General features: G+C 42.1%; 1 protein-coding gene across 5 annotated transcripts in view; it reads left to right on the top strand.

Annotated features, from left to right (window-relative positions):
- Window positions 1-10,246: 10,246 nt before the first annotated feature.
- Window positions 10,247-26,775, top strand: part of LOC126143726 (dehydrogenase/reductase SDR family member 11-like) — a 151,742-nt gene continuing 135,213 nt past the window's right edge. For 4 of the 5 annotated variants that reach the window (XM_049915443.1, XM_049915445.1, XM_049915446.1 and 1 more), the window contains exons 1-2: window positions 10,247-10,463; window positions 19,346-19,508. In XM_049915443.1, the coding sequence (XP_049771400.1) occupies window positions 10,326-10,463; window positions 19,346-19,508 (301 nt within the window). In that variant the 5' untranslated portion in view covers window positions 10,247-10,325. The remainder of the gene's footprint in view (window positions 10,464-19,345; window positions 19,509-26,775) is intronic. The other variant, XM_049915444.1, reaches the window with a different exon arrangement.

The following is a 26,775-nucleotide window of genomic DNA, read 5'->3' as shown; positions in this document are numbered from 1 at the left end:
CATCAACCTCGAATGAAAAACAATGATTTGAGCAAACTGTACGTAGTTGTTTGGCGTAGAATGCGAATATTCAATAAAATGGGGGAGGGCGTATCCCATTTGAAAAGACGAAGTTGACCCCGACCCTGCATGAGAGGTGGTTAGGAGATTGCCCATTTTCTAATATTAACTCCTTTTCAATATTTGTTCGTAAGATGCGTCGTTTCCGAGTTACTTTGTCGTCTCAAGTCAAAGAAAAAAAAACATCATATATATAGTGTCCAGAACGCAGCAGAAAACGAAATGAAACTTTAACAGGTTGAGAGCGTATGTCATGTTATTTCTGTGATTACAAAATGAAGTAAAGTTCAGAAAGATATTGGCTGTATGAGCACGCTTGACAGTATGACGTTTCTCCTCATCTGTGCTGGATACATGCACTGATTCGGTTCGTAAAGGCGCCAGAAAGTCTTTGTATACTGCCCTGTGGCAAGGTGGGCCACGACTGTTGTAGCTGGTCCTCGAAATGCTGGATACTGGCACCGCGACAGAGTTGACGTCAGAGTTTTTCCTACTCACGTCCCACTGACCATACGACTACTTCTCCTACCACGCATGCAGTTCATAGAGACGGGTGCTACGTATGAACGAGCATTGTCGTGTTGAAAATGGCACAATTCCAGCGCTGTAATAGAGGTAACGGACGAGGCAACAGGACGCCCGCAACGTATCGCTGTGTCGTCAGCGTTCCCTCCATGACTACCAGTCGTGACCTGAAGTCGTACTCATGGCGCTCCACACCATGGTAGCAGGAGTAACAGTGTCGTACCTCTGCAGAACATTGGAGGGATGGGACCGGTCGGTACGTCACCACCATACTCGCTCACGACGGTGACTCATGTAGTGAGGAACGGAGATTCATCGCTGAGTAGACTGTGACGCCATTCATCAGCAGACTATGGTTCCACGTCACGGCACCACTTCAGACGCAGCCGTTTTTGCTGTGGTGTTGCCGGCAGCCTTCGCATGGGACGGTAATTCCCTAGTCCGACTGCTGCTAGTCCCCGACCAATGGGGTGGGAAAGAATGTTTCAGGCAGTCCATTACTCGTTCCCGGATGGCACGGCCATATGTGATGGGTTTACGATATGCCTGGTGCACATTACGGCGGTCCTCCATTGCGGTGGTCAGCCGTGGTCGACTGAGACCTTCACCGTGAGCACGTTTCCTCTCATGTTCCCAGTAGTCCAAAATAGCGTATCCGAATGCTCCACAAAATTGAATAGTGCACGAATCGACCAGCTATCCAAATGGAGACGCACACCGAGTGCATTTTTAAACTTTCTCAGGTGCTGATAAACGCTGTCCGACATGAGTACATGGCATCTTAAGAGTCCTCCCTAATGATCCTTCAACATCTGGCGCTCTTCACGCCTCATTACCAGGTACCTGCCACGACGTACTGTGAAGAGATACGGTACTTAACGTAGGACATATACGTCTATATCTTCATCGACTCATATGTGTATGTACTACAAAAGTCACTCTGCAGTACATGTCGGTGGATACTTCGTACCAATACTAGCCATTTTCTTTCTTTTTCCATTCGTGTATTGAGCCAGAGAAGAATGACAGTCTGTATGCCTCTCTTTTATCTTATTCTCATAAACTCCAAGCGAGAAATGCAAGAGTAACAGCGTAATGGTCCTAAGATCATCGTCGAATACAGTTTATTTAAATTTCACCAATGGGGTTTTGCGAGAAACGAATTCTTAACTAAATTTTCTGAGAACTTCCGTTACTCACTTGAATCATAGCGAACTGTTACTATCCTAGGAATGCTCTCTGAATTCGTTCAATTCGTTCAATTTATATGGTCTTGCCTACATGTTAAGTACTCCAATCATTGGAACGATACTATTGAAATGGTGGCAAATGCGTCTTACATGCTACTTCCTTCCTTCCGCCAGGGCGCGCGGCCAGGACATTCGTGGTTTACCATTTTATCCTTTCTGTCAGTCTCTGTCTGTTTTCTCTTTAAGCTGTTTCATTTTTAAATTCTTCCCTTGAGTCAATTAAATTTAGCATCTCATATGTTATCCAAAACTGTGCCCTGACTGTTTGTGTCGTTGTTTGTACATTTTCACCATTTCATCTCTCAAAGCTACCCGTCAACCTTATATTGCAGCTATTTTACCCTTATCAGTCAATGTGTCCCTAATGCTGCCTTTGGAAACCTCTGGCTTTTTCAACATAGCAAGGTTCTATCTACTTCCCATGATAGAGGAGGTACAGGGAGTGAAAACTGAGTGGTTACAGAACTTTTAATTTTTTCATTGTTGTTCACAATGGCCACGGTCAAGCCTAACCGGATATGGACAAATTTAAAGTGGTATGTTACATCAGGAAGTATTCTTTTCTATTATTCCTACTTTATAGATCTGACAACCTCCTACACGGTTACTGCGAAAAGCTTTTAAGATATGAAATCTTGCCAAACTCCTCTTTGAATTCTAAATTTTTATTTCGGCTATGAAATTTGATGAGTGCCTTAGAGCTGGTTTGTACCCTCTTTTTTATAGTCAATAGATTGACTTAGTGCTCTCCTTCTTCCCACACGAATGGAGCAGTGAAAAGACGGTGTAGTAGTAGATAAATAAATATATTGATCTATATGAAAATTAAATAGGTATAAGAGGAATAATGTCATATAGTATGGTAACGGAAGAAATAAATCTATCCTAATTAAAGCAAAAATGGCATAATCACCATGTTGCTTACGAATCATTGCCTAGTACTACAAAATATGAACACGACGTTACGTACCAAATAAACAACTTAAGACAAATATATTTGAATATAATTCTAAAATATCGAAGAGATAAATGAAAGTTATGGCTTTCAGAAGAAGGTATCCAGTACCTTCCGAGTCAGGATGGACTTGCAGAAGACATTACGGACAACATAAATATCAAATGAGAGGTGATAATTAGACCACGGAATTTTAGGTGGTAAAAAAGTGTGTTTTAGGCACCTAAAATAGGCACCTTCAGTAGTTCATTTAGGCTATATAAAACATAAAATAGGCTCTAATAAAAATGATGCAGAGAAAATAAAAGTAAATTAAAATACACAGTGTTGACAGTATGAACATGTTATTAGTCGTTAAAACAAGGAGAATGAATATTTACACAGTTACAGAGCACAGCAATCTACAACATTAATGTTGTACATAACTCCAAATATTTTTGAGTTCCTGCAAGATAAAGACTCCGTAAAAAAGATGTGGCAATGGTTTAATTAATACATTCGTAGTTTCACATATTCTGACCATAGTTGGCTTCACAATAAATAACCAAAATCTTTTCTAGGTTTTCTAGTGAAAAACTGTGGCGCTTGTCAGTCAGAATCAATTTATACGCTGAAAAAGAACAGGGCGTACTTCATTTTCGGCACATGTTGGACAGGAATGCTGCAGTCAGGAGTGCTGGATTTTCCACTGAGTATGTCGTCAACTGCACGCAACTCCTTCAGGCCAGTGTTCTTCTACAAAACCGTTTGCATTTTTGTCCGTACTTTTTCCCCTACTTCACCTGGCGTTTCATTAATTTTCATTTTGACTTCTTCAAGCAAAGAAATATTGTCGTAGATAGATCTCCCTGAGCCTGCTAATTGTGAAATTATTCTTGCCATAAATGTGTAGTGCGCCCTAATGTAAGGTAAGTCCCGTTTTAAAGAAGAATCTTTGAGTAACTCCACTGCTGCAGTTACAGATGCAGCATCCTCCGGTATATTTTCAACCACCTTCTGGACAGTTGAGAGTTGCGTACTATAGTATTCTGCTGCTATCAGCCACGTGCCCCAGCGGGTAACAACAGGCTCTGGCGGCAATGGTGCACCTGGAAGCTGTTCTTTGAATGCCTGTATTCTTGATGATGCCTTAACAAAAATTTTCTTCACCATAGGTATTACTTTATTTACTTTAGGAAATTGTAGCCTTACTTGCTCTGCTATGCGGTTGATCCCAGGCACTACACAAGCTACGTGTAGCATCAGTGGGTAGAATACTTTTAATAGTTGAAACGCTGCTATCAGTGGCGGCCAGAAGCACCTTATTCTCATCCACTCCGTTTGGGTATAGCACCTTAAGCCCATTGTTCACAAACTGTGCTATTCTTTGTTCGTTAGTTTTTGCAAGCTGTTTTGGGTAAATCAAATGAGCCCTGGATGGAGCATCTGGATCTAGCTTGCCAATAATCAGGTTTGCGATGTAACGGCCAAGACTGTCAGTAGTTTCATCCACAGAAATCGATGTACAAGATTCTCCAACATCTTCTCTGATTGTGTGCAATGCAGCATTGTAAGCTGAATCCACATAATTCTTACGTAGAGTTGAATCTGCAGGAATAGATTGATGGCAGTACTTCTCAAGAAAACCTCTGAAAATAGGGTTTTCTAGTTTCCGAAAGGGGATGTTTGCTGTCACAAGTGCATGACACAAATTTTCGGAGGATTCACCAGATTTATTGGTTAAAAGAGTTTGCTTCAATTTTGACTTTCGTTCAACATTAGCTTTATGTACGATTCCATCTGCATGCTGAGTTAAGTGAGATTTCTTAACACTCGAAACCTAATACGAGAGAAAAGGGAAATGCAGTTTAGAATCGCATATAAAGAGTATTTCGTATTACTAAAGGATAGCGATAAAAAAGAATCCTAAGTGACAGGAAAATAAGAAGTCTAAGAAAAACATCAACTAACCTCCTTGTTGCATCCTTGGCAGAAAATAATTTTCCCATCTGTTGTATAATGCGGAAAATCTTGCAGCCACTGCCTTATATGAGTATACTTTGAACAAGCTGTTTTCGGCATGGCGAAGTATTCTCACACAGAAACTAGAATTTATTTTGCACTTAGAACGTCAGTAACACTTAACGCGTCGGTCGCTGCACAATGTACTGATTTGTTTTCGCTGGGAAAAAGCGAACAATGACCTGTTTTTTTTTTCCTTTTACTGTGGTGCATGGGAGATGTAGGGGAAGTACCGTACTCGTTGCTGACAGATGGCCGCCCCTTCTGAACAAGCGAATGGAATCTACCGGTGCTTCAGATGAAAACATCTCACTACTGGCAAATTATTTTTCGAACCGGAAAATTCACTATAATACCTTTCACGAAACAGAGTAGTTTGATAGGATTGCCTGTAGACAGCAGCGAGAAAAGGCGCGAAGGGCAGTAATTTAGCTATAGAGGGCGTCTACGATTAACGTTGTGATTTTTTAATCCGTGCTCAGCTTAAGGCCTATGAAACTGTTTCTTTGCGAAAATACACAGCTGGCCAGAATCCTACGAACGAAATATTTTCAAATATAACATTTAGTACTCCCTCGTTCGATTCTAATGTGTAACTCAAATCTTTGATCGGTTCCCATTCGCTCACCGTACAAGCACTGCCGCGCTCGGCGCGTACTTGGATGGATGACCATTCAATCGTGCCGAGTGCTGTTCGTAGTAAGGCAAGCAAAGGAACTGTAAACAGTCTCTAACGACCTTCGCTGTCGACGAGACGTAAAGCCCTAAGTTTACTTCCTTTTTCTAATCTTTGAAAACACAAGAACTCTACGTCAGATTAACGAAATAGGTACTTCTTAGGATTTTGATGCCGAAATAGGCAGAATTAGGCACTAACGTCGAAATAGGCTTTTTTAGGTCCTATAGAATTAGCGCTATTAAGTGTAAATAGTCATGAAACGCATAAGTACAAATTTTTACGCAAATAGGAACTCGGGAACAAAATAGGTTTTTACCTAAAATCCGCGGTCTAGTGATAATACATATGAATCTCTGAAAAACTAGATAATAAAAGATAGAAAATGGAAATTTTACGATTTTCGGACTACTTCAGTACTGAATACCTTCAGTCGAGATCAAGTTTTTAAGAACAAAATGTCCTGCCTGGGAACGCCACATACCGACTCTGCATCTACGTCCGTCCTGCATAAGCCGTCTTACGGTGTGGGATGGAGGGAACCTTCGGTATTACTACCTTCCTCTTCACTGTTCCACTCGCGACTACTGCGACTGTAGACAAATCTCCTTACCAGTCTAATTTCCCGAAGTTTTCCTCGTAATCATTTCGCGTGACACATGTGGCAAGAAGTAACATGTTTCCCATGGTCGTTCCTAACATTAGGCAAGATTAGGCGGCCGCCTAAGGCGGCAAAACTTTAGGGGCAGCAAAGGGCGAAAAAGAAATTAATTTCAAATGAAACAGAGAAAAAATGAGCAAATAAGGAGAAAAAATGAAAATTAGGAAACATTAAAACACCGGATTGTATTCAAAAGCATACCGAACAGTCACTACATAAGTCTACTTACTCTGGCAAAAGTAAACACATTGCCTCTACGAAGTATGAAACGTAAACTAACATGGCGATTCATCTCTGTCGAGCGCTGGAGAAAGGCGCGTGCGCTGGCTTCTGATCATATTGCGACTTGACGCCATACCTCCCTCAGTTCCTGTTTTCGGTTTTGCCCCTGCCTATCATTTGTCAAACGACAGTTGCACTGAGTAGTCCGGTCGACGTTTTTAGTTCTGCTATTATTTCCTGTGGATAATCGATCACGTATTCACAAGCTTGGTTTTGTACTTCTCTTTCAACATATGTAAATGCAGTAAAAGATTAAGTGCAGTTCATCGTATCCATACATAAAAAATAAGTTGGCGTCTTTCTGTAAGTCTGTTTCTCACAGCACGAGAGAAAAACTAAATTGTCGTTTCCTTAAAATTTGACGTACACACAAATAATAAGTAGAAAGAGATTATAATGACTTTACGAACTTCTAGCAACGTTGAGGAGCTGGGTCGGACACTTCTGTTAATCAGCAGAACGAAAAGCCAGTCCAAAGTTGCAGATTTTTACTTTTTATTCACTCGATGACTAGCTTCGGGTCGAGACCCATATTCCGGTCATCATAACATAGTCGAAAATGGCATTTCGGAAGATGTCAAAAATGTGCAATGAACATTTAAACTGCATACAGAGTTATCTGCATAATGGCTCGTATCCTAACTGTATACCTTCTCTTCTTCGAACAATTAGATGTAGGAGGGGAGGTGGGGATATCGGAGAGAACGATGGTAGTAGAAAAGAGGGTGCGTAATTTTTCTGTTCTCGCCTAGGGCAGCAAAACACCTAGCAATGGCCCTGATGTTTCCCGACCCTTCATCGAAAGTATGCTCTCTCAGATTCAAAAGCAACCTTTTCCCTGACACACAAAGCCTCTCTTGAAGCCATTGGAGTCTGTTGAGCTTTTCGGTAGCGCTCTCGCGCTTATCAACGATCCCGTGGCGAAACGCGCCGCTCTTCGATCGACCTTCTCTCTCTCTCTCTCTCTCTCTCTCTCTCTCTCTGTGTGTGTGTCCCTCTCTTCCTCTCTTTCTCTCTTCTGTTGATCCTACTTCATAAAGGTCCTGGGATGATGAAGAATACTCAGGAATCAGCTCAACCTCCTTTTTGTAAGCCACTTCTTTTGTCGGTGTAGAGCATTACCTCAAGATTCTTGCAATGAATCTCACTCCAGCAATTGCTTTTCTTACGTTTTGACTTATGTAGTGATTCTACTTTAGCTCATCCCGGACGGTCAGTTCTAGGTATTTTACGTTTCTTGCTCTTTCCAATGACTGCTCACCAATAACGTAATCGAACAGTAATGGACCTATTCATCTGTTTGCCCACAACATGTATTATTTATTTACGTTCGGCGTCTATTTCTAGTCGCTGTACCAATCATCGGTCCTCTGCAGGTTGTTGCATACTTCTCTACAGTATCTTGGCGTTGCAAACTTCCTACAGAGAAGATAACATTGCTATCTTCTGTGAAATTGAGGATTTGTTAATGGAATAAACAGTCTAATGAATACACAATATTGACTGAGAGTAAATCAAAGAAAGACGAAAGTAATTATAAGCAGCAGAACTTAGCCTCAGAATTGGGGATCACGAAGTAGGTGAAGTTAAGCAATTCTGGTACCTAGGCGGCAAAGTAACCCACGATGGGCAGGTAAGTCTACTAGTATGAGACATAGAACTCAATTTGAGAAAGAAATTTCTAAGAATGTACGTTTGGAGCACAGAGTTGTGTGGTAGTGAGACAAGGACTGTGGGAAAACCGGAACCGAAGAGAATAGAAGCATTTGAGATGTGGTGCTACAGAAGAATGTTGAAAATTAGGTAGGCTGATCAGGTAAGAAACGAGGCGTTTCTCCGCAACAATCGGTGACGAAAGGAATATAAGGAGAACACTGACGAGAAGAAGGCACAGAATGATAGGCCATCTGTTAAGACATCAAGATTAAATTCCACGGCACTAGTGGGAGTAGGGGGTACAAACTGTAGAGGAACAACAAATAACTGAGGACGTAAGCTGCAAGCGCTACTCTGAGATTAAGAGGTTGGCGCAGGAGAGGATGCTTAATAAAAGTAAACATTGTCCGTAGTAGGATGTAATGCGATGATTATTTAATCGTTCGATTACCTAATTTCGGCTAAGCGTTATTGTCATGCACTTATGTGACATCTGTATTTCATGTCATTTTCAAATCACTCTTAATTACAAGCGAAAATTTGCCATATTCCGTCATTTTGCCGGTCGATGTGGCCGAGCGGTTCTAGGCGCTTCAGTCTGGAACCGCGTGACAGCTACGGTCGCAGGTTCGAAAGCTGCCTCGGGCATGGATGTGTGTGATGTCCTTAGGTTAGTTAGGTTTAAGTAGTTCTAAGTTGTAGGGGACTGATGACCTCAGATGTTGAGTCCCATAGTGCACGGAGCCATTTGAACCATTTGAACCGTCATTGCCGTCCGATGTGGCCGAGCGGTTCTAGGCGCTTCAGTTTGGAACCACACGACCGCTACGGTCGCAGGTTCGAATCCTACCTCGGGCACGGATGTGTGTGATGTCCTTAGGTTAGTTAGGTTTAAGTAGTTCTAAGTTGTAGGGGACTGATGAACTCAGATGTTAAGTCAGAGCTCAGAGCCATTTGAACCATTTTGAACCGTCATTTTAGGAAAGGACCAACACTACAGTGAACCCTTCAAAGACCTTTTTTTAAGGTTATACAACAATTATTAAAAACCCTTTGGGAGCCGTTCAATGTCAATATACGATCTTAAAAGGTGTCACTGTAGTATGGATCCTTTCGTAAAATAAAGGAATCTGGCTAATTTTTGCTTATAATTAAAGAGATTTGAAAATTACAAGAAATACCGGTGGTACAAATTTGCTTGACAATGAAGCTTAGTCGAAATCAGCTTATCCCACGATTAAGTAAATACCGAATTACAGCCAACTATGGACCATGTTTTCCTTTATTACGAAGAAGAATAGCGTATTGAGATCTACGTCTTATAAGGTGCTGGATCCAGTCACAGATCTGGTCCGATACTCGGAAATCTCTAATTTTTTTCACGAAACGACAGTCGGGAGCCATATCAGATGCCTTCTGCAAGACAAGCAATACGGAATAAAACTGAGCTCTCCATTCATGGACGAACAGAATTAGTTTTGTTTCGCGAGCTCGCTGCTTGTGGAATCCATGTTGGTTTTCTTACGAGACATTCGACCTCCTGGTACGTCATAATCCGTAGTAACAGATGATGTTCCACAATTACACAACAGATTGACGTGAACGTTACAGGGCCATGCGCGTCGGTCCGTCGACCCTTCCCGGAAACGTAAATGGCCTGTGCTTTTTCCGGTTGCATGGTACCCTTCGTTGTGCCAGCGATCTGCGATAAACTGTTTCTGCAAGCGGAGGAAGGTCTTTCACATAAAGGCTGTAGAAACTCAACGGTATCTCATCTGGTCCAGATGCCTTTCCACTATCGACTAATATTAGTTGATTTTTCTGTTCCCTTATCACTTATCTCAATACCCGTGAAGACTGAACGGTGATATGATATTGCTATGATCCGCGATGAAAGAAGTATCGATCTATTAGTACAACAGACTGAAAAAATTAAACAAAGTGTGCTCGAAAAGGAACTTTGATAAGCCCAGAAAATGAAGGCTAGTATGAAGACGGATTAATTTTTCAGACTAGCCCGTGAAATGAAGCATAAGAACAGAATTTTCCTATTACACAGTGACGGGAACACTTGGACTCCGACACACGTGGACCGATAAGAGTTATCAACGACGATACGGAGAGAGACACTTGCTTAGTGATTAGCCTAGGCGTATCAGTTTGCTCAGTGCGCGCAGGAAGTGGCCACTGGAAGTATAAGCCCGAGACAACAGTGGTACAAGCCGTTTGTCTTCTCGAAGAGGCACACACAGCCAATAGATGGGCATCGAGAGGTACGCAGGCCGCGTCGCCCTGGTGACGGGCGCCAGCTCCGGCATAGGAGCCGCCATCGCGCAGGCGCTGCTCCGGAGGGGACTCACCGTCGTCGGGCTGGCCAGGCGGGTCGACCGGGTCAAGGTAGGCCTTAGAGCGCTGCAACGCTCAGTGTTTGGCCGGTCACGGCTCGCCTGTTGACGGGGGGACCGAGCCGCTCGTGTCCGGCCCCACACGACTCGGCTCGGTCACGTACTCGCCCCATGTCTGTTGTCCGGACTCCGGACACGCGGATAACCGAGCATGACCGGCCACCGCTGACGTCTCACCTCGCCTCACCCCGGCTCGCTGCACTGCACTGTACTGTGCTGTACAAATCCAACGCCTCTCTTTCTCTCTCTCTCTCACTTTTAATACAAAAGTAACATTTCCAAGAACGGGTACGTGACACAGCTAAATTCATAAAGCACCTGCAAAGTAAAATGATATTTCAATACAGTCGCAGATAGAAGACGAGTCTCATTTCCAAACAAAAGAGATATATTTCCTTTCATTTATAGGAAACATTAAACAAGCGCTTTCCCTGTAATCTAGAAGACAACCATCTTCATAAAGAAAGCATACGAAGAACATTAAACATTTACAGACGTAACTTGTCATACGTTGCAATCTTTTGCAACATAAACAAAATTATAGTTATTGTTGATCAGCAGGAAATCACTAACGCGTTCCGGATTTAATTGGCTGCGGCAATTTGTTAGTAACATGCCGGCTTTACTAAAGCACCTTTCACTAGGTGCGCTTGTTGCTGGCATACATAAAATACGTCTTGCTACTGCAGCCAAACCTGGCAGATCTGTTTCATGTCTGTTCCGCCACTTTAAGATGTCATCATCATCATCATCTCCGGGGTGCATTAAAAAGTACAGATCTACTTCATCTGCTGCGGATGATCTGTTGTTCCTCCATTCCTTGAAACGTGCTCTCTTTCTGGGTGGTGATGACACAGTACTTGAAGGATCTATGACAATAAACAAAAGAGACAAGTAATACAGAACTGATATGGAAATCATCGGAACATTCCCCTAAGAGACCGATGACCTCGCTGTTTGGTCTCTCCCCCCAAACAACCCGACCCCCGTTCCCATAAAAACGAGATGTTTTACGTTACAGCATTCCCGTTTCTCTATAATACACTTTCCACTAACTATGCAAAAACGATTATGTTAATGATTGAATGTTGTACCTGCGTACGTAGCACACATTTGTCGCACATTGTTAATAATTTCCTGCTTTTCACTTATTTCAAGCATATTAAGATAACGGAAGGACGGCCAAAGAAACGATCTTTGTGAGGTTTCTTGCTACTGTGTTTCTTTAAATGAGTGGTTCCCGACTGGAAAAACAATAAACTGGAGTAGTTTATGCACGATACGTACCCAGTAGACGCATTGTTTTCGTCTACAACCAACAGAAATGTACTCCATACTTGGCTTTTTAGACCTTCCCGTTTCTTAGTGTGTAAACATTGGTTTCAATCTTACGTCTTACTACACTGGCTTCCTCGCGCTGCATGATTACAGAGAGAGACACACCAAAAATAAGAAGCCCGTACTGGCTGCAGTGTCACACGGATAATAGCACGTGTAATGTGTTTGAAGTTATGTGCTACGTATTCGGTCACGGCTTCTATGCTCGGTCACAAGAATTAGTGCGGGTAGCCTATCCAGTTAGGGTGTGCTCGCCCCACCTCGTATTTTGTGCTCGCTTACTCGGTCATGCAGGACTCTAGTAGGCCTCGCCCGCTCACGTACTCCTCCTCTCACAACCAAAGGAGCAGGGCTACCAACTAAGTCATCCAACTGCGGTCACGTGACTGATTTTTAACGTTGAAAACTATGTTGACAAAAATTTCGCAAACTACTTACGTATTTTATCTTCCTTAGATCACATTATTGTTCTAATGTGACGACTATTAATTCCATGGCGAGGATGTAGATGTCAATGTGTTTTACACGATGGCTGTTCGGAAAGTAAGGTCCGATCGGTCGCGAAATGAAAACCACAGTGAAAATCAAAAATTTTTTATTCGCAACAGTTATCCATACCTTCCAGCTATCTTTCTAAACAGTCGCCGCTTCGACTTAGAAGGGGAGGCCGCCAATTGTGAAATTCAGATTCGATTCATACTGCGCATAATAAAAGCTCATGGCCAGAGGTGTAATGTGGCAAAGCACCAAGATGCACTTCTCAGCCGTTGTCGAGAAAATCGACAGTTAAAAGAAACCGTTGCGGTGAAATACTCTCTACGACTAACAATGTTCTCCAGCGTCGTGGCGCAGCGGTAAGCGCTCGGGTTCGTAATCCAAAGGTCGCCGGATCGAATCTCGAGCCATGCAATTTTTTTTTGTAATTACTTTTTTGTAATTCAAATGCTATTAATGAATTACTTATGCATGTTGGTGAAGGCGGATCGCTCTCCAATTGTACCGCCTCCATTTTTCCGTTTGTTTAACAGGGTGTATCAAAGCTCTCCCGTCCGCACTGATTTTCGACGATGTTATAAGTTGCGCTAGGGACCGCATCTACCTTCTTTCGAAGTTAGCAGGCAACTACACTAGTTATGCGGTAGCTCGTTTCGGCCCATTCAACGTCTGTTCTTCAAGTGTAACGAGCGAGTAACGGAGTTTATATTTCATACCTGCCACAGCAAATTTGTGTTCGTGGGGGTCTCTATTCTAATTCGAACGTTTGACATACGCTATACGTATTCGTTTCGGAATATCGTTTCTCCGTCTTCCGTTAACTATACGTGGTTAACATTACGAAGACAATTAATAACATTTGTGAAATACAACTTTGTTTACGGGAAACATAATGATGTTCGAAGTCGCCAGTTTTTCCACGACAAACGACTTTCAAAAACTTATTATATGCATAATTGTTGCAACTGATTGCCGGGAATATATATATATATATATATATATATATAGATATATATATATATATATATATATATATATATATATATATATATTTTAATTACAAAATACAAATACTAAAAAAAAAGGTTGCATCGCGCGAGATTCGATCCGGCGACCTTCGGATTACGAACCCGAGCGCTTACCGCTGCACCACGACGCTGTAGAAAGTTGTTAATCGTAGAGAGTATTTCACCGCATCGGTTTCTTTTAACTGTCGATTTTCTCGACAACGGCTGAGAAGTGCATCTTGGTGCTTTGCCACATTACACCTCTGGCCATGAGCTTTTATTATGCGCAGTATGAATCGAATCTGAATTTCACAATTGGCGGCCTCCTCTTGTTAGACATTTATCGTGGCGTTGTACAAACTTCCCAATGATCCCGTCACACAAAGCATCCGCCTGTGCTTTCCGCCAATTCTCTACGCTGGTCTGCCTTTCGTTGTTTGTGCCAAAATGTTGTCTTCGTAGCCAGCGGTTCATGCGAGCAGAGATGAATAACGGAGAGACCCAGTTAAGGGCTGTATTGTGGACAGTCAAACACTTTCCATCGAAAACGCTGCAGGAGCGTCATCATTTCCCCCTGCAGAATGCGGCTGAAAATTATCGTGAAGAAAGGAAAACGCGTGACTTTTATGTTATGTGAGCTGCATAGCTTAAGGCGAAATCTCTCACCAGATCTACATACTTAGCGAGAGGCGCTGTTGTTTTAAGTATTTCTACGTGATCACTTTGCGCTCTGAACTTAAAAGAGCGACGTGAAGCGATCGACACGCACACAAAATACACTGCCCAACTCAGCTGTGCAAAGCACCATCGGATTTTCACCGTGGTTTCCATTTCGCTCGTAATCGGACCTTACTTCCCGAATACGCTTCGCAAGAGCAGGGTTGTGTACGTGCGAAGTGTGTGATGAGTCACTAATAAGTCAAACCGACGAAAGTCGCAGATGTAGCGTATAAATGCAGTCATGCGCAATCCTAAGCGTCTAGCGTTTTCTCTACTCGTACCATGTTACATCGAAACGCTGAAGATTCGGCAGAACGAGTAACTGCGCGAGTTTATATTTCACACCCTGTAGAAATACGTTGCGAAACTTGGACGCAAGCAGAAGTCTTCCAGCGTGTGGCGCTAGTATTTTCTGCCTGTATGAGCTGCTCACCCGTTTTGTGGTGTGGTATCGGGATAAACATGTGTCATCTGTTCGTGGATTTCAGAACTAATTAATTTCTGACAGGGTGCTAAAATTGCTTAAGGATTTCTTGCGTTTAGTCTAAGTCCCAGATTTCGCCTCTGAAACCATAAACCGTGATTCATCCGGTCGATGTTAGATTTGATATCTTGAAGTGCGGCACTTACGTAAAGTAGAAATGTTATTTGTAAGAGGCTATAATCGATTCGATGTCATTGCCCGACAAGGAGAGCGAGAGTGCTGACACTTGTGGCACTCTTGAGAACTTCAGTCCAGAATTACTTTCCATTCCTATAAATGCCTAGTGTGGGCGATGAACCAGATGGACACGATGATGATTCGGCTATTGAACTGGCGGAAGATATGGATGTTAATATACGGTCGTGATGGGAGCGCCCTTGTTTAACTGGTAGTTGCTGTAATAGATGAAGTAGAGGCTACTGTGACTGCTGGATATGGACTGAGAGAGTGGAAAAAAAACACACACACACACACACACACACACAGAGGGAGAGAGATAGAAGGAAGGAGGTAGGACGATGAACAAATAAATACATAAATACGTGTGTCTGCGATACTTATAAGTACTTTAAATTTTTACGTAATTTCTTTGGGCCAAGTTAATACTAAGGAAGACTACTTTGTTTTCAAGTGTTATGTATATTAACGAGGTATCCGTCTTTGAAAGCAAGAGTAATAGGTGATTTTCGCGATTCTTTTTTGCATGCAAAATAAAGACTAATGCCAAATCTGATGGTTTAGTTTTATTCTTTACACTTTTGACTCTAAGTAATCTTTTTTTTTTTTCACACCGGACGCTCCCTACTATAGTTGTGTCATATGGAAGGACGCGTCGCAGCCGGAACGTCGTTCATCGCCTGCAATTCCCAAAGACCTCCCACTGGACCAATAACAGAATAATTTGTTCTATAAGTCATTTTCAATTTATTTTCTATCAGCATGCGGAACATAATAGAAAAATATCAAGAATTAACAAAACGGTGACGTGCTAAAGCTATCGTCATTTTCTTCGCCTACAAAATCGAGACAAAGGCTTGCACCGAAAATAGACTTCTGAAGAAATCACAAAACGGCTACGCACACTGGTAGAGAACTAAGTTTATAATGCCAGAATAAAATTCCGATCGAAATCTTGTGTACGGTTTTCGTGTTATGTATCCTGCCAATATGAAAAATGTGGTTTCGAAAAAATCGCGTTTAAAGGTTTGCGTTACTTTTTTTGTAGTTACGTTAAACATACCTGTAGCCAGCGATGTCTGGACCACACTGCAGTCCTTCCAGATCCAAACGAGGCCCTTTTCATCCGCTTTTGTGCAGAAGTTGTAACAGTCCGATCTCAAGTTCATTATTTCTGTAATGTTTGTTAGGCCGTCGATGAAATTACGTATCAACTATTTTGTTCCCGCTGAGAATGGTTTTCGGAGACGCTTTTTCATAAATCGCCTTGAAAGTCGATAGTGGAGTTTCTGGCGAACTTGGGATGAACTCTGAAACAGAGTAGACATCCCAGAGAACATATTAAGAAAAAAAATCACATTAAAATACTTCCACATTAAAGGTGACGTTGCTTTGAAAAGCGGAGCATTGTTATTGTCAGATTGCTTCAGCGGCTAAAAGTAACGTATGATTATACGTCCGCAAGAGCCTCGACAAAATTCTAGGGAATGTCTCCTGCCCACGAATGCAAGGAATTCAATCCCTGTGCAGGCTGTAGGTGCCAGAGAAATCTAACAAAGAGCTTTCCTAACCACTACAAGTACTGCTCGTTAGAATGCTCCTTTACTAAAATTCGTCCACAACTGACTTCTGGCTGCTGCCGCATCTTTGTACCAGATGAGTTTCACCTCTTACCAAACTATTTTCGTAACCGGTGCGTCACATCAGCTTGAAATTTAGTTAACTGAAAGCACATCTATAACACAGCTGCCTTTCCTTTGATATTAAATCTCCACGTATTTCTGCTGCTTACAGCTTTCATCCTCATCTGACTTTGCACACGGAAAGTTTCCGGTGAAATGTATAAATAATTCCTTTCTCTTAAATATTTCCCGTGGCATATATCGTTTTCCCCATCAGTAACTTCTTATGGTTCGACAGCCCGATGCTTGTCTTCCAATTGGAAGCCACTTCTGCCACTTGCGTGTCCCTAAATTACCTCATTAGTACTACCGGGAAGATGCGACCTACAATTTAATGTAGAATCTCGTGAATGTTCGTATCACAGAAGAAGAGAAAAAGGAAGAGTGAAAAATTTCCGTGGTTCGACCGGGATTCCATCCCGCGACTTCTCGGTTCCTAGTACGCGTTTTATACTATAAACTAGATTCAACATATTTCTAATGTCTCTGCACCAATATACAGTACCAGCAAATTGTGAGTGTATTTTGATTTTGTCTATTTCATGTATGTCTGTCCAAGCTTGTTTGTGTGTGTTTTAGTGGGAAGAGACGTGTGTTAAGCTCCTTTTACACGATCGACTTTCTTGACTCTGTTCCTATCCAAGACAGGAGTCTATTGCAGCGCCCCTGGCGTTTTATTCCTGTACTGACTCTCATATGTTTCGAGAGTTCATTTTCATTTACACGTCGGGGCCAAAAATTGCGTGTGATGTGAGAGATGTCTGCTGTGCAGTTTGACATTTTAACTGTGAAAGTGAGGTTATGAGGGACTATCCTTTTCACGAAAATATCAGACTACAGTACATGATGTAGGAACAAGCGAGGATAATAAAGTGTATCAGTGACCAAAGAAGAGTTCATAATGGACATTCTCTCAAAGGTCGCGTGATGAATTCCTTTCACTCTTGGGAACTGAAAGAATACGAAACGTGTCATCCAAACGTTTCAGAACATATATATTCATTTGCTGATAGAAGCAAATAGCACGTTTTTGCTTTATCCTTTGTATCTTATTTCCTTACCAAGTGCCAAAAACATGAAAATTATTTTTCTCGACACATATTTTTGACTTCTTCACTGTTGATGTAATTTTCATGAAAATACGTTAATCTATTTACGTTTGTATTTATGATCAGTGTAGGTTTTTTCTCTGCAAAACTTAAATGCCTTTATGCTTTCAGGTATTTCGTCTATCTTGTAAGAGAACACTTGTAGGAAAAAAATATCAAGACCTTGTGACACTTATCGATGTGTCACGAAAACAAACGAAACAACACAATAAAGATTAATGAGACACGAAAGCAGAAAATCCATTTCTATAACAGGAGGGACCTCGGCCACAATAGGTTAACTTGAGATGTTAGCAGACGCCGCCGTAGTCCCTTATCTCAGCGCATGCAGAACACACTTAACACAATCTGTAGATCATTGACGTCGTACACACACTCTAGTAGTGGTTGGTTGTTGATTTATACGGAGGTACAAAATATGTACGCACTTTGAGAAGTCGATTTATATAAGAAAGTCGCTCGTGTAAAACAGGATTTAGACCAATATTACGTGAACAAATCAACGAGATTTAGTTATACGCTTCTTTTTCATTGCCTTGTTGAATTTGTTGTGGGGTGTAGACAATATTACATACACTGCTTGGAAGACAATGTTCATTAACCCTAACAATACCAACGCAATTTCCATAACGCGTAATACCAAGGGCATGGGGGTTACATTGTGCCCACAAAAAAACGTAAAAAAATTCATTTAATGTGTAACTTTTATTAACAACACACTTGTTAAATGGGTCCCGATATATGAGTTCAGCCGGCCGGAGTGGCCGAGCGGTTCTAGGCGCTACAGTCTGGAACCGCGCGACCGCTACGGTCTCAGGTTCGAATCCTGCCTCGGGCATGGATCTGTGTGACGTCCTTCGGTTAGTTAGGTTTAAGTAGTTCTAAGTTCTAGGGGACTGATGACCTTAGAAGTTAAGTCCCATAGTGCTCAGAGCCATTTGAACAATATATGAGTTCAGTACCCGAAAATATCTTTTTGCTCAGTCTGATCAATATCAACGCATTTTCCATTATGTTTGCACCGAGTACAACTGTACTTTATGAGCAGAACAAAAATTTTTAAAAATATAAATTTAGTTAATTGTCGTTGGTTATCTAGATGTGTAAGAATGGTTCTGAACCTGAAAATATTATTATGACATTTGTTGCGAAACGTCACATTCCCTGCTAAGACTTAAATTTTTGGGTTAAGTTTTACTGAAAATTTTGCAACATTTACGGAATCTGATATAAGAAATCATAACAATGATAAATATTTCTTTTCAAAACGTTAAAATATAGAGTAGCAGACTAAATTACGATGTTTTCAGAAGGTAAGCACCAAGCACCCAAGTAACCAAATAGCCCCCGCCCCCCCTTTGTCCCCACGATACCTTGGTATAGAGTGGTTTCAAAATGGCTCTCAGCAAAGGTCATCAGTCCCCTAGAACTTAGAACTACTTAAACTTAACTAACCCAAGGACATCACACACATCCATGCCCGGGGCAGGAATCGAACCTGCGACCGTAGCAGTCGCGTGGTTCCGGACTGTAGAACTGCTCGGCCACCGCGGCCGGCTATAGAGTGGGTTAATGGGATTTAATTGTTACGCAGATATTACGAGGACATATTGGTCGGAGAATAGTGTTCTGCAGTTAAAAATCAGCTACTTGTACTCACTCTTCCTGGAATCGTTAGCGCCATGAGAAAGTAAGACGTTACTACCTCCCATTGATAAGAAGTTGGGTTAATGTTATCAACTCAAGTCGTGGTCGTGATCATAACTTTTTTCAAACTTCCATTTATGCCCCGAGTTCAACGTTATTCTAGACTCAAGTTTCGGAAACTGAGGATATCCGAGCTGAAGGACTTCCGTCGACAGGCGCTCGCGCTGAAGGACGCGCCTGGCACACTTCACGCTGTCGAGGGCGACGTTGGCAGCGAGGAGAGCATCCTCGCGGCGTTCAAGTGGATCAGGGAGAACCTGTCTGGCGTCGACATCCTGGTCAACAACGCCGGCTTGGGCAACGACAGCGACCTGACGTGTGAGTACTTGGTGTCTTTCTAAACACGTCCGGAATCACGTAAGTAGTAATGTGCAAGAATATAATAATTCCAATCCCAAAGAAAGCAGGTGTTGACAGATGTGAAAATTACCGAACAATCAGTTTAATAAGTCACAGCTGCAAAATACTGACACGAATTCTTTACAGACGAATGGAAAAACTAGTAGAAGCCGACCTCGGGGAAGATCAGTTTGGATTCCGTAGAAATACTGGAACACGTGAGGCAATACTGACCTTACGACTTATCTTAGAAGAAAGATTAAGGAAAGGCAAACCTACGTTTCTAGCATTTGTAGACTTAGAGAAAGCTTTCGACAATGTTGACTGGAATACTCTCTTTCAAATTCTACAGGTGGCAGGGGTAAAATACAGGGAGCGAAAGGCTATTTACAATTTGTACAGAAACCAGATGGCAGTTATAAGAGTCGAGGGACATGAAAGGGAAGCAGTGGTTGGGAAGGGAGTAAGACGGGGTTGTAGCCTCTCCCCGATGTTATTCAATCTGTATATTGAGCAAGCAGTAAAGGAAAGAAACGAAAAATTCGGAGTAGGTATTAAAATCCATGGAGAAGAAATAAAACCTTGAGGTTTGCCGATGACATTCTAATTCTGTCAGAGACAGCAAAGGACTTGGAAGAGCAGTTGAACGGAATGGATAGTGTCTTGAAAGGAGGATATAAGATGTACATCAACAAAAGCAAAACGACGATAATGGAATGTAATCGAGTTAACTCGGGTGATGCTGAGGGAATTAGATTAGGAAATGAGACATTTAAAGTAGTAAAGGAGTTTTGTTATTTGGAGAGCAAAATAACTGATGATGGTCGAAGTAGAGAGGATATAAAATGTAGACTGGCAATGGCAAGGAAAGCGTTTCTGAAGAAGAGAAATTTGTTAACATCGAGTATAGATTTAAGTGTGAGGAAGTCATTTCAGAAAGTATTTGTATGGAGTGTAGCCATGTATGGAAGTGAAACATGGACGGTAAATAGTTTGCACAAGAAGAGAATAGAAGCTTTCGAAATGTGGTGCTACAGAAGAATGCTGAAGATTAGATGGGTAGATCACATAACTAATGAGGAAGTATTGAATAGGATTGGGGAGTAGAGAAGTTTGTGGCACAACTTGACCAGAAGAAGGGACCGGTTGGTAGGACATATTCTGAGGCATCAAGGGACCACAAATTGAGCATTGGAGGGCAGTGTGGAGGGTAAAAATCATAGATGAAGACCAAGAGATGAATACACTAAGCAGATTCAGAAGGATGTAGGTTGCAGTAGGTACTGGGAGATGAAGAAGCTTGCACAGGATAGAGTAGCATGGAGAGCTGCATCAAACCAGTTTCAGGACTGAAGACCACAACAACAACAACATGTGAAAAAATGTAAATTAGTCACAAACTACGGAGTGCACACGCTTCATTCAACATGTAAACGTCACTACAGATATTCGAATTTAGGACATCAAACACTCTCCTGCTTCGAAGGGCCGACGGATCTTGCATGAAGAAAATATTGTCGAAATCAGGGCCACTTCGGATAATGGGGATGATGTCATCTTCCAAAACCTTCACGTACCGTTCGGTAGTCACCGTGCCATCGATGAATATCGCACCGATTATTCCGTGACAAGACATTGCGCACCACGTATTCACCCGTTGAGGATGAAGACACTTCTCGATCGCAAAATGCGGATTCTCAGTACCCCAGATGCGCCAATTTTTCTTATCGACGAATCCAACCACATGAAAGTGGACTTCGTCGCTAAATCAAACTATTTTCACATACTAATTGCCATCATGCTCCGCGGCCAACCGTGTAGTCTGACCTAACGCAAACCGTTCAGAAGTTATGGCGATTTTATTTTATACAATTAAACAATTGTCACCTTGTAATTACGGAGAAATTTTCTGTGACCTATCACCTCCGTTAATGAGGCTGAATCGTCACTGCAGACGATGATGTAACATCACAAGGCGGCTCCGAGGCAAAAGATGCGCGCGTTACGTGAACATCTAATCGGTCGCCCGGCCCCGTTGTTCGCCTCTAAACAAAGACATCTCGAATCGCTGAAACGTAGATGATTTTAAAATAAGGAAATGTGGCTGAGCTGCTGCCCATCTATGTAATTTCGTAGCTCTTGGAGGTTATTTTTATTTGTAATGTCTCTTTCTTATATTTAATGTAAAAAGTTTGTCGGAATGTTTAAGTTGAACTATTGCTAACACAACAATTACGAAAAATTGTTTTCAGAAATTAATTATGTTGTTCAAATCAACGTACCATTCAACTGAAGTCGCACTTACGGCGCGAAGTTTGCGCGAAGTTAATTGTTTATTTGAGCAGTCCTGAGAACTGCAGTGCCAGTACTTGTAACGTAGGCTGTGGTCAGTACAACTCGTCTCTAGAAGCTCCACCGGTGAACAGTCGGTCGCCAGTCCCAGTAGAATAATTATTTGTGTTGTTTCCTAACCAGTTAGTTACCAGTATCTTCTGTGTTGCTAATTTTCTGCATTGGTGAAAACAAACAGTAGCTGCCTATCTTCATATCAGCAGCATACATCTCTCTTCACTAGAAAATTTTGTATATTACTAGTATGACTGTATCACTCCTGGAAATTGAAATAAGAACACCGTGAATTCATTGTCCCAGGAAGGGGAAACTTTATTGACACATTCCTGGGGTCAGATACATCACATGATCACACTGACAGAACCACAGGCACATAGACACAGGCAACAGAGCATGCACAATGTCGGCACTAGTACAGTGTATATCCACCTTTCGCAGCAATGCAGGCTGCTATTCTCCCATGGAGACGATCGTAGAGATGCTGGATGTAGTCCTGTGGAACGGCTTGCCATACCATTTCCACCTGGCGCCTCAGTTGGACCAGCGTTCGTGCTGGACGTGCAGACCGCGTGAGACGACGCTTCATCCAGTCCCAAACATGCTCAACGGGGGACAGATCCGGAGATCTTGCTGGCCAGGGTAGTTGACTTACACCTTCTAGAGCACGTCGGGTGGCACGGGATACATGCGGACGTGCATTGTCCTGTTGGAACAGCAAGTTCCCTTGCCGGTCTAGGAATTGTAGAACGATGGGTTCGATGACGGTTTGGATGTACCGTGCACTATTCAGTGTCCCCTCGACGATCACCAGTGGTGTACGGCCAGTGTAGGAGATCGCTCCCCACACCATGATGCCGGGTGTTGGCCCTGTGTGCCTCGGTCGTATGCAGTCCTGATTGTGGCGCTCACCTGCACGGCGCCAAACACGCATACGACCATCATTGGCACCAAGGCAGAAGCGACTCTCATCGCTGAAGACGACACGTCTCCATTCGTCCCTCCATTCACGCCTGTCGCGACACCACTGGAGGCGGGCTGCACGATGTTGGGGCGTGAGCGGAAGACGGCCTAACGGTGTGCGGGACCGTAGCCCAGCTTCATGGAGACGGTTGCGAATGGTCCTTGCTGATACCCCAGGAGCAACAGTGTCCCTAATTTGCTGGGAAGTGGCGGTGCGGTCCCCTACGGCACTGCGTAGGATCCTACGGTCTTGGCGTGCATCCGTGCGTCGCTGCGGTCCGGTCCCAGGTCGACGGGCACGTGCACCTTCCGCCGACCACTGGCGACAACATCGATGTACTGTGGAGACCTCACGCCCCACGTGTTGAGCAATTCGGCGGTACGTCCACCCGGCCTCCCGTATGCCCACTATACGCCCTCGCTCAAAGTCCGTCAACTGCACATACGGTTCACGTCCACGCTGTCGCAGCATGGTACCAGTGTTAAAGACTGCGATGGAGCTCCGTATGCCACGGCAAACTGGCTGATACTGACGGCGGCGGTGCACAAATGCTGCGCAGCTAGCGCCATTCGACGGCCAACACCGCGGTTCCTGGTGTGTCCGCAGTGCCGTGCATGTGATCATTGCTTGTACAGCCCTCTCGCAGTGTCCGGAGAAAGTATGGTGGGTCTGACACACTGGTGTCAATGTGTTCTTTTTTCCATTTCCAGGAGTGTATTTGTGTTGTTCCCTAACCAGTTAGTTACCAGTATCTTTTGTGTTGCTAATTTTCTCCTTTGGTGAAAACAAACAGTAGCTGCCTATCTTCATATCAGCAGCATACACCTCTCTTCACTAGAAAATTTCGTTAAAATTTTGTATATTACTAGTATGACTGTATCATTTCAAAGTTTCTACGCAAATTGTTCGTGAAGTGTTAACGTGTTTAATATTCCCTTTACTAAAATATGCATGAGAATATTTGTGCAGTTTCTGCCACTCGTGGCTCTATCACAATTACACAAAAACTATCAAATCTGTTTTGTCCCAGTGACAACAAACATGCATTTTTTTTTTCAAATATCAGAGGCAAAAAGAGAGAAATCTGATCTCCCTTAACAAAACAATGTGGAACGATGTATGATCTTGCTTTTCTTCAGTAGAAAAATGTTATACAGCTTGCAGTTAGCAGGTCGTATCCTATTCAAATGTTTCAAAGCAAACCACACCCCCAGCTCAACAAGACTATTCGGTGATTTGAAATTCGTAACATTCCTATCGTATTAAAATCGGCGTTTCATCCCCAGGTCATGGTCCGAGCTTCACGTCTTTCTTGCCTCCATTTTCTTCCGTCCATAGGAACTCAGTATTCGATTTCGGAAATAACTGGAGAGTGATTTTCACTGCTTCAGCCATCTGAACCTGACTGACTTGAACAATGTATAAAAAGCAAATGTCTTTGTTCCTCATGCGTTACGTGTGCCAAAAGTTTTACTTCCTTGGTTGAAGACCACATTAAGTATTTAATGTTATTTTTCCTCCGCCAAAGTTCATCTTTGACAGATTTCAGTAACTATATAGTGGAGATACAGTGCCATAAAATATTTCGCAACGTTTCTTTTAAAATACGTTTCATTCGGTATAAAGAAAGTAGTAACACACGTAATTTGCTGCATACAACTATATAAAACATTTTACATAAAGCATGATTAAAGAAGATTAGACAATATAACATACGTGTGTGAAGTGTTTTTGCACGCAAAAATCGATGTTTGAATGAAAACGAATCTGAAGGCTAGATAATCCCAAGTCGCTGAGGGAACAATGCCTTCTGTTGTAACAGACGACTATTACCAGCATCTTCAAAGGTGTAATAAATCAGTGTTATTTGGCAAAAAGTTACACATTCCTTTGAAACGTTCTTCCTTTTTTCGTGATCGAAGTGCGAATGTGGAGTTTTGTGAAGTGATTAACCCTAGTATGCATGCTGTTGAAAACACACGTGAATGCACAAGCATGCCCTGCGAGGCCTATCCTCATTTTAAGTTTTTCTCTTTTTATGTATTCATTTTTTACAGTTGAATTTAGTTATTTCTAAGTTAGTGACAGACTGAAATATTCCTAAGATCTACTAAAGAGTCTGGTGGGCCAGAGTAATACCTTATTAATTTTTAAAGATCTTTGAGAGTTTATTTTTATCATTTACAATCACTTACATACAACATATGCAAATAATAATTATATCAATGCACCTACAAGTTGCACTTCTCCATGTTATAAGAGTTCTTAATTTAACCTGTTTGTGTTACAACATCTTTATCGTTCACAATAATATGAATTACAAGGTCTATTTTGACAAACAACTATTCTACATTTCACAAACTCTTGCATTTTTGTTAGTTTACAACACCTGACAAACAAGAGGCATGAATAATGTCATTGACTTCTTTACAGACATTGTTTCTACACTTTACACATACCTTGGAGTTTTTCGTATGTTTGTTGTGTGGACAATATTTTCATCATTCCTCTTTCCTGATACAGCTAACTTGTTCAGTGATGAGACATGTTTTTCCACACCGCATCTGTACAAGGCCTTAGTTGTTTTCTTTGGGAGATTAGGTAAATGAATTAGAAGCTCAATTAGTGGTCTTACCATTTCTTCTATTAGATCTATTAGGAACAAACGCCTTCTATCGGTTCTTTCACTATCGTATGTCGGACACTGGAAATACAATAAAATTTCTTCGTTCACTGCTCCGACTTCTATCATATTCATCCGTAATGTAAATGGCCATCTCCTTGTTTGTCTCTTGCACGTGTAATATCGCACTTTCTGGTCCATTTGATCCACTCCAACCTTTGTGAAGTTACAGAACCTCATTGTATCTGGTTCGTTTTTTGCTTGCTTTCGATCAGTGTCTACGTTGTGATGCATTGTGCTAATGAGAATTATTGATTTTTTTTCGGAACATAACTCATCATTGTGATTTCACCACTAAAGGCAAGTAATTTAGATCTAGATAAATACTCTGCAATTCAAAATTATGTGCCTGGCAGAGGGTTCAGTTAACCACTTTCAAGGTATTTCTTTACCGTTCCACTCTCGAACGGAGCGCGGTGAAAACGAACACACAAATCTTTCTGTGTGAGCTCTGATTTCTCTTTTTTTAATGATAATGATCGTATTTGCTTATGTATGAGGGCGCTAACAGAATATTTTTGCAATCGAAGGAGAAAGTTTGTGATGAAATTTCACGATAAGATCCTGCCGCAACGAAGATGATTGCCACTCCCCCTCCCCCCGCCCTAACGTATCGTAACCATAGCACTCCCAGTCCTATTTCGCGATAATACAAAACGATCTGATCTTCTTTGAACTTTTTCGGTGTCTTCCTGCAGTTTCATCTGATGTGAATCCCACACCGTACAGCAATACAAAACCTGGTGTAAGCAATATCTTCAATAGACCTGTTGCATTTTCTAAATGTTCTGCCAATAAATCATAGTCTTTGGTTTGGTTTCCCCACAACACTATATATGTGGTCGTTCCAGTTTAAGTTATTCGTAACTGTAATCCGTAAATATTTAGTTGAATTTCCGTTAGATTTCTGTAATTTATCGTGTAGCCGAAATTTAAGAGATTTTTTTTAGTACTCGCGTAGTGAGAAATACATTGTTCTTGGCACGGACGATTTCACCTTATTGGTAATTTCTGGTTTATTTTGTTTGATTGTCCCCACCACTATAATTTGCTACTTAAGCATTCCTCCCGCCAGCTAAATACTAGTGAAGGAGTTGTCAACAGTAATGTTTCTGGAGAATCGTTCTATGCTTTTAGCAAAATCTTTCACCACGTTCAGTCCAGGATTCATGCAGCTTCCTTCCCGTGTACACAAATCCTCCTATAGCAAATGCAGATGTATTATCACATAACCAAAACATCTTTATACC

Source organism: Schistocerca cancellata, chromosome 2, assembly GCF_023864275.1.
Source record: "Schistocerca cancellata isolate TAMUIC-IGC-003103 chromosome 2, iqSchCanc2.1, whole genome shotgun sequence".
Lineage (NCBI taxonomy): Eukaryota > Metazoa > Arthropoda > Insecta > Orthoptera > Acrididae > Schistocerca > Schistocerca cancellata.
This window is presented reverse-complemented; position numbering and strand designations above follow the sequence as displayed.